The following is a 12,542-nucleotide window of genomic DNA, read 5'->3' as shown; positions in this document are numbered from 1 at the left end:
GAGAGCATATTAGCATTTTATACAGTTGTTTTTCCTGAGAGAACTCACCACATAGCACAGCCAAGGAAGGCTCAATCTCCTCTGCTTTCTCTTATTACCCAGTAACAAGCTATAGAATCAATATTTTAGAATCAATATTTTAGAATACTGTGGGATCCATAAAGTTCTGTGAGATAATGACTGAGCTCATTGCTTTTGATACAAATCTCTGTGATTTGAAGAAAATCACATTTCTTCAGATTTGGAGAAAAAAATGTTCGATACCTTAATGAAGGAACAGGAAAGAATAACACTGGTAGAGAAAGGGTTCTGTACCTTGATGCTCTTTTACTTCAGAGCCTGTGTGCCACAGACAGCATTCAATTAAACAGTCTCAGCAGTAAACAATGACAATACACAGAACACTACACAACATCACTCCTTTGGCTCCAAGTAATTCCAGTTTTCGACTGAACAGTTGTTATGCAAAAATCTCCCAACACCGGTGGCTGAAAACAAATAACCTTCAGGTCCTACAGCTGAAGAGGCAGGTAAAAAATGGGCAAAGGAAATTTGGATTGCACATCCCTTAACGGAGCTTTTGTCTCTTGTGCAGTTTGAAAACAGCATCGGTACAACTTTGGTATCCACCTGAAAAACGCTGGGCTGGGAGAGCAGCTGGACAAGAGTCACTTGCTTGTCCAGGGTAAGCTCTCTGTCTGAAAAGGCAGCAATTTCCAACCTCTCCAAACAAAATAATTTGAAACAAAAGCAAACACAAGAATTTGGTTTTTTGAAATGTTTTCGTGGTGCAGCACACCCAAGACACAGTTGTGTTCTCGTAGGGATGCCAATAACAGTAGTAATAATAAAGTCATGCTGAGAGATGATGAGGTACCATAGCAAGGGTTGCAGGAAAAGTCACTCTCCTGTCTCAAAGGAGTGCTCTGGGAGGATCAGCTTGCAGAGAACTTTCTATTGCCTGACACAGCCAAAGCCCTTCCAGTGCTTATATTGTTTCTTCCTGAAGTAAAATATTATTTAATTTCTAAGTAAGAACAACCATCCACTGGAACAACCTCCCCAGGGATGTGGTGGAGTCCCTGTCACTGGAGATTGTAAAGATGCAATTGGACAGGGTGCTGGATAATGATGATTCCATGAATCTGTAACCTCATCCAAGCTCCCTCTCCCCAAAAAAGGCTGGACCAGATCATCTTTTGAGGTGCCTTCCAATTCCATGATTTTGAGGATACTGAGAGACTAATGAGGGATATTTCTAAGTGCCCACCAACATGCAAGCACTCACTGTGTGATCATTCCTTCTAAAATCAGCTGGAATCAATCCCTGTCAGAAAAGCAAGATCCCACCTGCCTGGGTGGGAACACGAAGGCCAGGTAGTGTGGGTGGCAGGCCAGGCCCCACAAAAGTACAGAAGAGTACAATGGACCACATCAGGGTAAAGAGGCTTTGTAAGGCCAGAGAGGTCTCTAGTGGTCCATTACCTCCATGTGCAATTCTTACCAAACAGGAAATGATGTGTTAAAATGATGCAGGTTGATTCAGTGCAGCATCAGTGTTACTGTCATAGTATTAACATGGAGCAGATGGATTCTGCTAAGGCAAAACCCCTCTTTTTTTTCCCAGCTAAAACCTTAATCACCATTTACGTATGTCTAAACAAAACTTTGTTGTAGAAATTCTATATGCAGCACTGTAACCCTCCATCTGTGTGTACATAAATATATATATATGTATCTTTTTAGATGTTAGCCATCTTTTATTTACCACAACAGCTCGATCTAGGACCTCTCCATTTGCCTGCCTTCCCTTTTTTCCCCACTCTCTCCAAAGTACCCTGCCAAAAGATAACATGCCTTTACCAATTAGGCACCAAACACAGGGGAAAAAAAAGAAGTTTCAAGTACATAAACAGCATATTTTGTAAATAAAACCTGGCTTCCTCTTGCCCACCAGGTTTAGTGTGAAAGGGAAGCATCTGTGGACAAGACAGCTGAGGATAAACTTAATTAGCTCAAGCCAGTGGTGAAATAATCCAAGAAGTCTACTTCTTGGGATATTGGGAGTCTAAAACATTACAGCATCTTGTGATATTGTGTGAAAAGTATCTGAGGAAGACAGAACAGGGTAGGGAATGAAAAATTCTCTTTCCCACACCACTAAAAGGTATTTTCTCTTTCTGATATGTATCCTTGTCCCATCAAATACAGGTCTCCCCCATGCAGACATTTTGTAGACTTTTTGACATTTACAGAAAAGTAGTTCTGCTCCTCTGACACACAAAATCTGTCACCAGAAACCCCTTTCTTACACATGTCCTGCAGCTTTACACAGGGCCTGGCATAGCAAGGCTCTGGACACTGCTATGGCACCAAAAAAACACTGGAGGTTAGTTTTAATATCCAGACATTTATACTTTGGAAGAATTTGTTGCAGAGATCATAAGGCATCCTTTAGGGGTCAAGTACTCCATGTTAATAGAGACTTTCAAAGCTGAAGTCATTCCTATTTGTATTTTTGCTAATACATGGAACATTTTCATAACTATGATAGGCACAGACAGGATTTTTACAACCATCAATCCATCTGTCAAACACAGCAGCTGCTTTATCCTCAGCAAGAATCCCCAGCAAGGTTCTGTGGCTCAGTCTGATGCCCCAAAGGACCTTGTTCTTCAGCTGGAAGGACAGATTTGCCTTTCAGGATTCCAGGCAGCAACATATTTTATATATTATATATATATATATTTTTTTTAGTTTATTCCTTTTTGCTATCAGCTCTTTTTTCTTTTTTTTTCCTGTGGGAACAGTACTATCTTCTTGACATGCAAAAGTCCAGACTGCACATCAATGTATGGAGGATGGAATGAGAGTGAAGTGTCAGCAAGGATGCCCTTGACCCAACCCACTATTTGTATCCCCAACAGTCATGCAAACCTTGCCCGTTATACACTGGGGCACACTGACTCCATGTGGCAGCACACAGAAAATGCTTCAGACATTCCCTTTTCCTTGTCACACAACCCTGTGTGTGGCCATGGATTTTGGAAATACTTCTGGAAACAGAAGGAATAGAATCCATACGTTATTTCCGTGAGAAAAGGCAACATGGGGATGAAAAAAAATCAATGAATCGTATTGGCAACAATGTTTTTCACACAAATATTCACCAGGAACACACAGTAAAGTACAAAGGCTATATATATATATATGTGTATGTATATATATATAAAAAGAATGCTTTCTCAAATGTTTATTACACGATGAAATAAGTCGAATTGAAAAAAATTCACATCCTGAACTTGATCAAAGGGGACTGATTGCTCTTCAGGTCTATTAGCTAAAAGCAAGATTGAAAGAGCAGGTTTGAAAAATTACATAAAACTGTATCACATTCTTTTTTTTTTTTTTTTCCAGTTTGTAATTGGTTTGATTCAAACTTGACTAGAAGACCCTAAAAGTTGCTTTAGCATCAGACCAGCTATCTGATTCAAGTAGCACTAACACTGTGTGATGGGTACAGGGTTTTTCCCATGACTAAAATGGAAATACTTTGTAAAATTGGTATATTTTCTTCCACACCACACTCATGCCCACCCCAAAGCCCCAAATTCCACCTAGTTTACCAGTGTTGTTAAGATACAAGACCTAAAGAAAACAAGAAACAAAGACAATTATTGTTTTGCCCATTTGTGTCTTCACGTCTCAGTCTCTACCAGCTGACCACAAGTACATTCCACTCACTGTGAACAAGGTCTTCACATTTCACTTCCAGACTGCAGAGAAGTGACATGGTATGGCTGAAAGGGTTTTGTACATCACAAGTGCCGTAACATTTAGGATTTCCCTGCTTTGGTTAAGGTGTATGATGATTTGACACCTGTCAAATCTCAATCTTACTGCACAAGTGCAAGGGGATGCTGAATTTGTGGTGAGATTTTTTTTTCCTTTTTTGTTCTGTTAAGACAGTGCAAGGTCTAGAGACAGCACGAGAATCTCAGATCAGGGTGCTGCAGGGTGCTATGCCAATTTTCCCTCACACCTCACTGTATAAACATTTTCCCGTCTCTGTTTGGTATCCAGCAAACAATCCTATTAGAAATTTTCCAATGTTTTGTGTTTTTTTGTTTTTTTTTTTGTCTCTGAGTACAGTCCATTTCAAAACTTCCCAAAGTTATAAATTAGTAGCTGTACATCTGCTGCTGCTGCTCTGTCTGAACCGGCTGCTGCCCCGGCTGCTGTTGCGTCGCCGGCGCCTGGGGCTGCAGGACATCAGTCTGAGGCACTGACCTCCAGGTCAGGGGGTGCTGTTCCGAAATCTGGTTCCCCAGAGGAGCAATGGAGTTCACCAGGGTGGTCAGGTTTATAAAATGGGCCACGGACTGGGGGTTGGTCGCCTCTGGCTGGGGCTGGATCTGAACGTCGTTCTGGCGGTTGTGCAGCATCGCGGAGCCGCTGACGGTGTCGAAGGTGACGGTGAGGATGGAGTTGTCCAGCTGCAGCTGGCGCTCCGGGGCAGTCAGGTGGCCCACGGCCACTGGCTGGAGGTTTGTGAACTGGGTCCCAGCTGCTGTTGTGATGGGGGTGACGGTGATGTTTGTGAGCCCCACAGAGCTGGAAGGGGCCGTGACGTTGGGGTCGCCGAGGGTCACCACCACCTGAGGGGAAACACAAAGGTGACCTCAACCCATCTGAAGGGAGTTCCAAAATGCAGCAGCACAAGAGAGGAGTGAAAGTCTCTAAGGAAGTCCCCCGAAGGCTCGGGCTCGAGGGATTGGGATTTTCACAAAGTAAGAACAGAAAGATTCTGACTGCAATACTCGAATCTGCTGCCTTAAAAATAAAGGACAGTAACTAATACCACAGAAACTAATTTGAAGGAACTGTGACCTGAAAAGTGACAAAAGGACTTTTTTCTTCCTGGACTCTTGTTGAAGAAAAAGAGAAATTTAATCTAATGTAAATATATTATTTCATTGTAAAAAAAAAAACAGTTAAGTTGTTACCTATATATATATATATATATGTATGTAAATAAACCTTGTAAGTATTTTCCCCTTCCCCCAATGCTGAGTAGTTGTGTTTTGCCTGAAAACCCTCTCACACTGAAGCAAATCGTGGGAGAGGGGCTTGAACTTAGAAATTGGATTTTTGAGGGTCTCAAACTGTGACACAACCTTAGACCTTGCACCTGACTATCAAATATCATCAAGGAAGACCACCTGATGGGCTCACATGTTGCTACTGCCAGCAGAAGAGGTCACACGCAGAGGGGAACATAGAAAACTTGGAATATAACAACTTCCACGTGCAGAAAACTTGGAATATAACAACTTCCACATATAGCAGTACGATGGTAATGGGAGAGGGGGATAGGCAACATTCAAAACAACCAGCCACATTAAGTTTCCTGCTTTTAATCTCATTTTTTAATCAGCCAGCTAGTGGTACCTGGCAAACAAGGAGATGGTAACACCAAAGGAAATGAAAACAAACATAAGGAGCTTACTGGTCCAACTCCTTGTTTTTTTAACGTCTCTATCCATCTTTGTATTACCACTGTTTATCAAATCAGCTCCAGATGTTCCAATCACGCTTTTGGGTTTGCAATTAGCCAAAACCAAAGGGTTATCCCTCTAAGCAATGCCTGCAACTCAGCCCCCTGCTCCTGGAGCTCACCTGCTGGATGCTCTGTACAGCTGAATTAGTCTCATCTCCAACATTCCCTGTGAATTCACCTTCCTTCTCTGTGTATTCACTGAAGGCAGGGTCCTCAGGCACTTGAGCTTCCTCCTCCTCACCCGACTTTTGTTTTCGTTTCTGGCCACGTTTAGGAGCTTTTATGTGCTGCTTCCCTTCTGGTAATTCGCTCTGTTCCAAGGCTAATTCCGGCTGGAGCAACACAATTCCAAACAAAACATCAAGTCCTTTTCTTAATGAAGTTCCAAGTGAGAGCCTATCACCTGAAGCTGTTTTACTGTCAGTTCTCAAGCGAAGAAATAAACCTTAGAAAAACCTGATTTTGGGGAATGAGACCTCACCCTGTAATTATTTCTGTTTTACCACCACCCTCGTTACACAACCAAACAGATCAAGAACCTGCAGCTGCTTGGACATGTTACCCTGGGGCTGGCTCTGAAAAAGCACATTCCTCACCCACAGCCTGTGCTCAGCTATGTTATGTACCAAAAATGTCCCCACCTCACCCTCCAGTGGGCCTGGAACTTACCTGAACAATCCCAATCGAAGAGGCATCAATGGTAGTTGTCTCTGGCAGCTGCTCTAAATCATCAATCCTCACTGAAAGGATCTGTAGACAAAGAGGTATCAGCTGGTGAGCTGCAGTCAAACAATACAGCATCTCCCTAATAAATCCTGTCACAAAGCCAAAATGATGTAATCTAACATTTTACATGTATCATTTAATATGAAGGAGTTAACCATGGCTTTTTTCTGAATAACCTTTTGGCATAAAGTCTTCTGAGTCTCACTGAAAACCAGCAAAGTTTAAAGACACCAACAGTAGAATATGTTTATTTTCACATTCTAGACAGAACACAACCCACTGGGAAGTGATGAATTATATAGAAAACAATGTGTTTGAAAAAAAATATTGTGTCCTACTTCTTTATTTTAAGCTGAATCTCTACAGCTCATCAAAGAATAGAGCATTATTAATACCCAAATCAATAAATAGAGCACTTTGTTGACTTCCTTCACAGTCATCATGATAAAACAGCAAAGCAACAATAATGATAAACTGGTAGTCAAAAAAAAAAGTCTCAAAGGGAACGGACAAGCCTCAGTCAAACCTAAACAAGGAATGCTGAGGAGAAACACAGCAGCTATTCAGAAAATCAGAACATAGAAAAAACCCCGTTGGGGTCAGACAAAACATCCCTCTAATCCAGATTCTCTCCAGTCAGCATTCATCTTTAATGCTGAGAATAATTTTGTATCATCAGCAGATGCCACCACCACCACCTCTCTATTCACCTCTTCTTTCAGATCACTTCTGAACACAGGGAACACAATGGGGAAAAAAGAATCCATTACACTCACTAATTGATGAAGACAAAACATGAAAAAACACACATTTAAGCTGAGGCAGAGAAAGAAAAGGGGTTTCAATATGCAGAAGAACTTCATTTTTAGGGACTGGCAATCAGATCTGTTTACTACTAAAACGTGTAACGCAGTTAAATGGCTGATTCAGTTAACTGCATGTTTCACAGACACTGCCTAAAACTGGCTCCAAAAAAGCAGGGAAAAACAGAAAGGGAAAAAAAGTAATTCAAGTCGCTGAAGGTCATAAACTTTCCTAAAAAAAAATAAACCCCCAAACCAAACCACCCCACAGTCCAAACTAACTCACTTCTGGATGTTTACGCCTCATGTGCCGACTCATGGAGGCTCTGGTAGAAACCTTTGTCCCACACAGTTGGCAGCTCTGGGCTTCCACCTTATCATGAGTGAGCTGGATGTGCTTCTGTAGCATGTAATCAGTGACATACTTCTTATCACACACTGAACATGTCCACTGTTTTCCTACTGGTGGCAGATGGAAGGAAACCCAACAGATGAGTATCGTATTGTCAACACCTCAACAAGAGGAACTATTTTTTGTGTCTGGTAACAGGATATGCAACACCAGTTCCAAGACTGGCAAGACTAAAGCAAGCCTAGGAACAGAATTAAGGTGTTGCTGGATACTGTTTTTTAGAGGGTTTACCTGTATGAATCAGCTTGTGAGTCTCCATTGTGTTTCTCTCACTAAACGTCTTCCCACAGAGCTCACACATGAAATCTTTGATTCCTGCAGGAAGAGCACATTTAGCATCTGTCAAAGGAGCCTAAGGCATCTGGGACAATCCAGAGTCTCACATTACTAACATTAAAAAAACATAAAACCCACAGTCAAACCAGCAGAAGAAGCCCAGCTTCACCACCTACTTTCATCTAAGCCGTGGCACCATATCCGGCAGAAAATAAATCCAAGGGAAACCGATGTGGGAGGTAAAATGTTGGGAAATGAGAACCTGAAGACTAATTTAAAACAAAGCCAACGCTCTGGACCTATCTTAGACCAAAACAACCACTTTCAAAAAAAAAAACAAAGCTTGAAACCAACTAAGCTGTATCTCTCCAGTTGTAGAACAGGTGATCTCAGCTGCGAAGAGGACAAAATCTCACTTTTCAAAAGGCAGAAAATACGTATTTTATTAGTTTTCCTCATACTCTCTGTCTGTTCTAGGTAAGAGTTCTCTACTGGGAAGCATTTAACCGATTAAGTGCCACTTTTAGAGCCCTCACCTGTGTGTCTTTTGTAATGCTTCAGCATATTGACCTTCTGTGCAAATTTTCGGTGGCATTCCTTGCACTCATATTCCTTAATCCCTTTGTGAAGTTTCATGTGGTGACGAAGTGCATGTTTTGTCTTCATTCCTGTGAGACAAAAGGTGCAGCAAGACAGTTACTCCACTGCTCCAACCTTCAGAGAACTCAGGATGATCATGTTGTTACCCAAGAGCTCTAAGCTTATATTTGCCACGAGTCCACAACTGCATATTTTTAATTGTTTATGTAGCAATGCACATTATCATTATTATTTTAATTCCAGGAAAAAGCTCTGGAAAACATCTGAGTAACCACTGAGGAAGAAGCAAAACAGCAGGGACAAGCAAAGACAAAGCATCATCAGAGGTGCCAGACTTACTACTACCTGCCACTAAAACACCAGTTCAGATTTGTCCAAGTTGTAACACAAACAATTAAAAAAGTCAAAGCAACTTTGACATTTAAGGCTCTTACAGAGAGAAATTATTCTATTTCTTAAGCCCGAAAACAAGCATAGAATTAAAAAAAAAAAATCAACTTGCATTCACTTTTGTGCTGCAAATGCATTAGAACCTAGTCAGGCATGTTATAAAAATCAGTGTTTTCTTACAGGTCATAAAACAAAACTATAAAATTGGGGGCAGTTTATGTAACCCTAAGGCTCCTGATTCATACAGTTACTACCTCTCAAAAATGCAGGATTTACAGCACTCCCAGATCTTCCCAAATACTCTAAGAGTGGAAGAAGTCTTAATTCAGATATTCACCTGCTATTCAGTATCACAATTAATGGAAAACAAGGCATCAGACATACCTTTGCCACACTCTGCACACAAGTATTCTCGGATATTATCATGGACTCGCATATGTTCTTTTAACATGTCTTTCCTAGCAAATGATTTGCCACATTGCTCACAAGCATGACTTTTTACACCTTAAAAATAAATTTAAAAGACAACATAAACAAAAAAAAAATGTTAATGAAAAATGTGCATCTCCTAAAAATTGACTAAAGTGGTGACTTAAAGAGGGCAACAGCCCCCCTGTGCTGTCAACCACACCTTTCATGCATATTGTAGCCCAAACTAAATTAGCAGACTTTGGAGAGAGAGGAAAGCTGTTTTTTCATGTGAGATTTGTAAAAAAAAAGAGGTAAAGCCTGAGGTAGGAAAATACTGAGTAGCATGAAATAGTAATGAGTTGTTGAAAATGATTTTGCAGTAGCAGTTTTCAGCCTGTGTAATGGCAAGAAGGTGGCATGGATAAGAATCTGGGGAAGTACAGAACACAGAATTAGGTGAATCCTGCAACATCATATTATCTAGGAATTTGGATTGTGTGCCCAGATCAAATTTCATTAATATTACCTGCTTTAGAAAACCAGTCTACCCTAAAAGCAAAAATATTACATTTATCTGATTGTATCTTACAGTAAGAACCCATAACTTTTTTCCTCCAGCCAAAAAAAAAAAAAAAAAACACAAACAAAAGGCAGGCACTGACAATAGAAATTTCTTTTTTGTATTGATAATTATAAAGAAACACAACATTTTTACCTGTATGTATAAGCTTATGTCTTTCCAGATTTCCTATACTGTTAAAAATCCTTCCACAGATTTCACATGGGTGGATGTATCTGAAACCAAAGAGACCAAAAACTGCGATTCTTTTCTTGAGACAGAAGTGATTTTCAGGCATCTCTGTCAATAATTGTAGTTCATTTGCTAATACTAATTATTATAAAAGTTCCTTGAAGCTTAATTTTTTTAAAATGAACCTTAAGAAACCTGTAAGTTGACTGCAAGCTTGGAGCAGCCTGGCATTGCTATTCACTCAAAAAGAGTTTCAAAAAAAAAAATTTATTAAAATCATTGATTTATAATTTGCAAAGCCCAAGCTCTGAGGCTGTTGACTAATCATCTGTGTGAAGTCAATCATCAGTGATATTTACCTCAATAAACATTTACCTTTAATAAACATTTTAACACCCATTATACTGTTTCAGATATTTTAGTACAGCCCAATTACACAGAATCACAGGATATGCTGAGCTGGAAGGGACCCACAAGGATCATCGAGTCCAACCCTCAGCCCTGCACAGGAGCATCCCCAGAGTCACACCATGTGCCCCAGAGGATCATCCAAACCCTCCTGGAGCTCTGGCAGCCTTGGTGCTGTGCCCACTGCCCTGGGGAGCCTGTTCAGCGCCCAACCACCCTCTGGGGGAAGAACCTTTCCCTGAGATCCAACCTGACCCTCCCCTGACACAACTTCAGGCCATTCCCTCGGGTCCTTGTCACTGGTTCTCTAAAAGCACCAGGGGGCAGAGCCACTGTCACTCCAAGAAGATGGTTCCTCTTATCAGTGCCACATGTCTTACTTCTGCACCTTGGGGTCAGGCAGGTTCTCCCGGTGGATGACCATGTGCGCGTGGTACGTCGCCTTCAGGGCGAAGCGCCGGTTGCAGATGCTGCAGCCGTAGCCCTTCTCCTTGTGCACGTCCATGATGTGCTTCAGGTACTCCTTCCCTCTGCCAAAAGTCAGCTGGGGAGTGAACCAATAGTGAATGAAAGGGGGAAAAAGTCCTCAGGCACAGCAACGAGCTGGGAGTGCATTGCCAGGATCTCGAGGTGGCGCGAGTTGATGTGAATACCCTGTGTATCACTTCAATACCCTGTGTATCACTTAAATACCCTGTGTATCACTTCAGTACCCTGTGTATCACTTCAATACCCTGTGTATCACTTCAATACCCTGTGTATCACTTAAATATCCTGTGTATCACTTCAATATCCTGTGTATCACTTAAATATCCTGTGTACCACTTCAATACCCTGTGTATCACTTCAATACCCTGTGTATCACTTCAATACCCTGTGTATCACTTAAATATCCTGTGTATCACTTCAATACCCTGTGTATCACTACATGAAAAACCTGTGAAAGCTGGATTTAGGCCTGAACTCCTTTGGCCATTACAAGGACGCTGCTACAGGACATCAGTTTGTTTGGAAAACCTGCTTGAGATGGTGTCTCCACTTCTTAGACTGCACAAGAAGAGGACCCCAAATTATTCGTGCACTGAGGAACAGCCTTGAAGAGAGTCAAGTTTAACCTCCAGCAGCTGTCAAAGTGAGGGTACCACAGGTGGAAGAAGAAATGTCTGCTGGGCTCTAAGGGCATGGCAAGCTCTAGCCTGCACAGTCAGCTTTGGCACTGGCTTCAGAAGAGTTGGAATTTCTAGGCAGGGCACTTGCAGGGCAGTGACTCCAGCTCAGCTCCTGGAAGTGCTAAAGCTGTGCCAGACAGCAGCTCCACTACTGAGCTCCCTGGGCTAAGTAACCCTGCATATCCAAAATGATCCAGCATGTGCAGACATGCTCCAGAACATCAGGGCAAAGTGCCATAATGACATGATCTTTTGCTCCAACTTTGGAATTAGTCAGGGTATTTCTGACAACACTGCACAGCTTGGTGAAGGTGTACTTTGGGATGAGAGAAAACACAGAGAGATTTTGAAGAGCTCAGAAGAGGGATTTCACCAGGACTCATTTGTATGTTGTTCTCCCTTTGGCTGTTCAGTTTCCCAGAAGAGCCTCCCCATCTCCTCACAGCAAATCTCACTTTCCACAGCTGCTCCCTTACACAACTCTTTATTTCACAAACACCTGCAAAAGTACTAAAAACACCCCAGCTTCCAAAAAGAGCCTTCTGATCTAAATGGCCCAATTGCCCTCATTTGGGAGCACACAATTTCATGTAGTTTATGTACCCATGAAGTGTCAGACAGGAAAATTAGCACACTGAAAGCAGCCATGTGATTAACTGCTGTGATACCACACCTTCTGATGTTTACTGGCATAAGCTTCAAATCAGTTTTCACTTTATACCAGTTCACAGATAAGAACAGAAAACTCAAGGATTATCATCTCCAGGTTATAAAATGAAGATAAGGTAAGAACTTTCACCAAAATTAAGTGGGCACTGTGAAATAAACTCTGATTTCCAGGGGTCAAGTCAGTGGCTTAACCACCAAAACTCCCCTGTACCTATGTCAGTTTGCCCAATTTACTGAGTAAACTACATTCCAGCAGTACTCCCAACACCATCCTGTTAGTCACAGAGCAGCCCAAGAATAAGCAGCCACGCTGAACATAAGCAGCAGGATTAATCCTCCAAACTGGATATCCACCAGAGGACCACCT

At 41.7% G+C, this 12,542-nt stretch overlaps 1 protein-coding gene across 4 annotated transcripts in view; it reads right to left on the bottom strand.

Moving 5' to 3' along the window:
* Positions 1-3,115: 3,115 nt before the first annotated feature.
* The window catches only part of PRDM15 (PR/SET domain 15), a 37,321-nt gene continuing 27,894 nt past the window's right edge, over positions 3,116-12,542 (bottom strand). For 3 of the 4 annotated variants that reach the window (XM_051770792.1, XM_051770793.1, XM_051770795.1), the window contains exons 17-25: positions 10,718-10,881; positions 9,894-9,973; positions 9,152-9,271; positions 8,314-8,445; positions 7,733-7,816; positions 7,376-7,551; positions 6,230-6,310; positions 5,680-5,892; positions 3,116-4,658 (exon numbers count right to left, since the gene is read on the bottom strand). In XM_051770792.1, the coding sequence (XP_051626752.1) occupies positions 4,182-4,658; positions 5,680-5,892; positions 6,230-6,310; positions 7,376-7,551; positions 7,733-7,816; positions 8,314-8,445; positions 9,152-9,271; positions 9,894-9,973; positions 10,718-10,881 (1,527 nt within the window). In that variant the 3' untranslated portion in view covers positions 3,116-4,181. The remainder of the gene's footprint in view (positions 4,659-5,679; positions 5,893-6,229; positions 6,311-7,375; positions 7,552-7,732; positions 7,817-8,313; positions 8,446-9,151; positions 9,272-9,893; positions 9,974-10,717; positions 10,882-12,542) is intronic. The other variant, XM_051770794.1, reaches the window with a different exon arrangement.

This window comes from Manacus candei, unplaced genomic scaffold (genome assembly GCF_025592945.1).
Source record: "Manacus candei isolate 608988 ecotype Guabito, Panama unplaced genomic scaffold, ASM2559294v1 h1tg000126l, whole genome shotgun sequence".
Classification (NCBI taxonomy): Eukaryota; Metazoa; Chordata; class Aves; order Passeriformes; family Pipridae; genus Manacus; species Manacus candei.
This window is presented reverse-complemented; position numbering and strand designations above follow the sequence as displayed.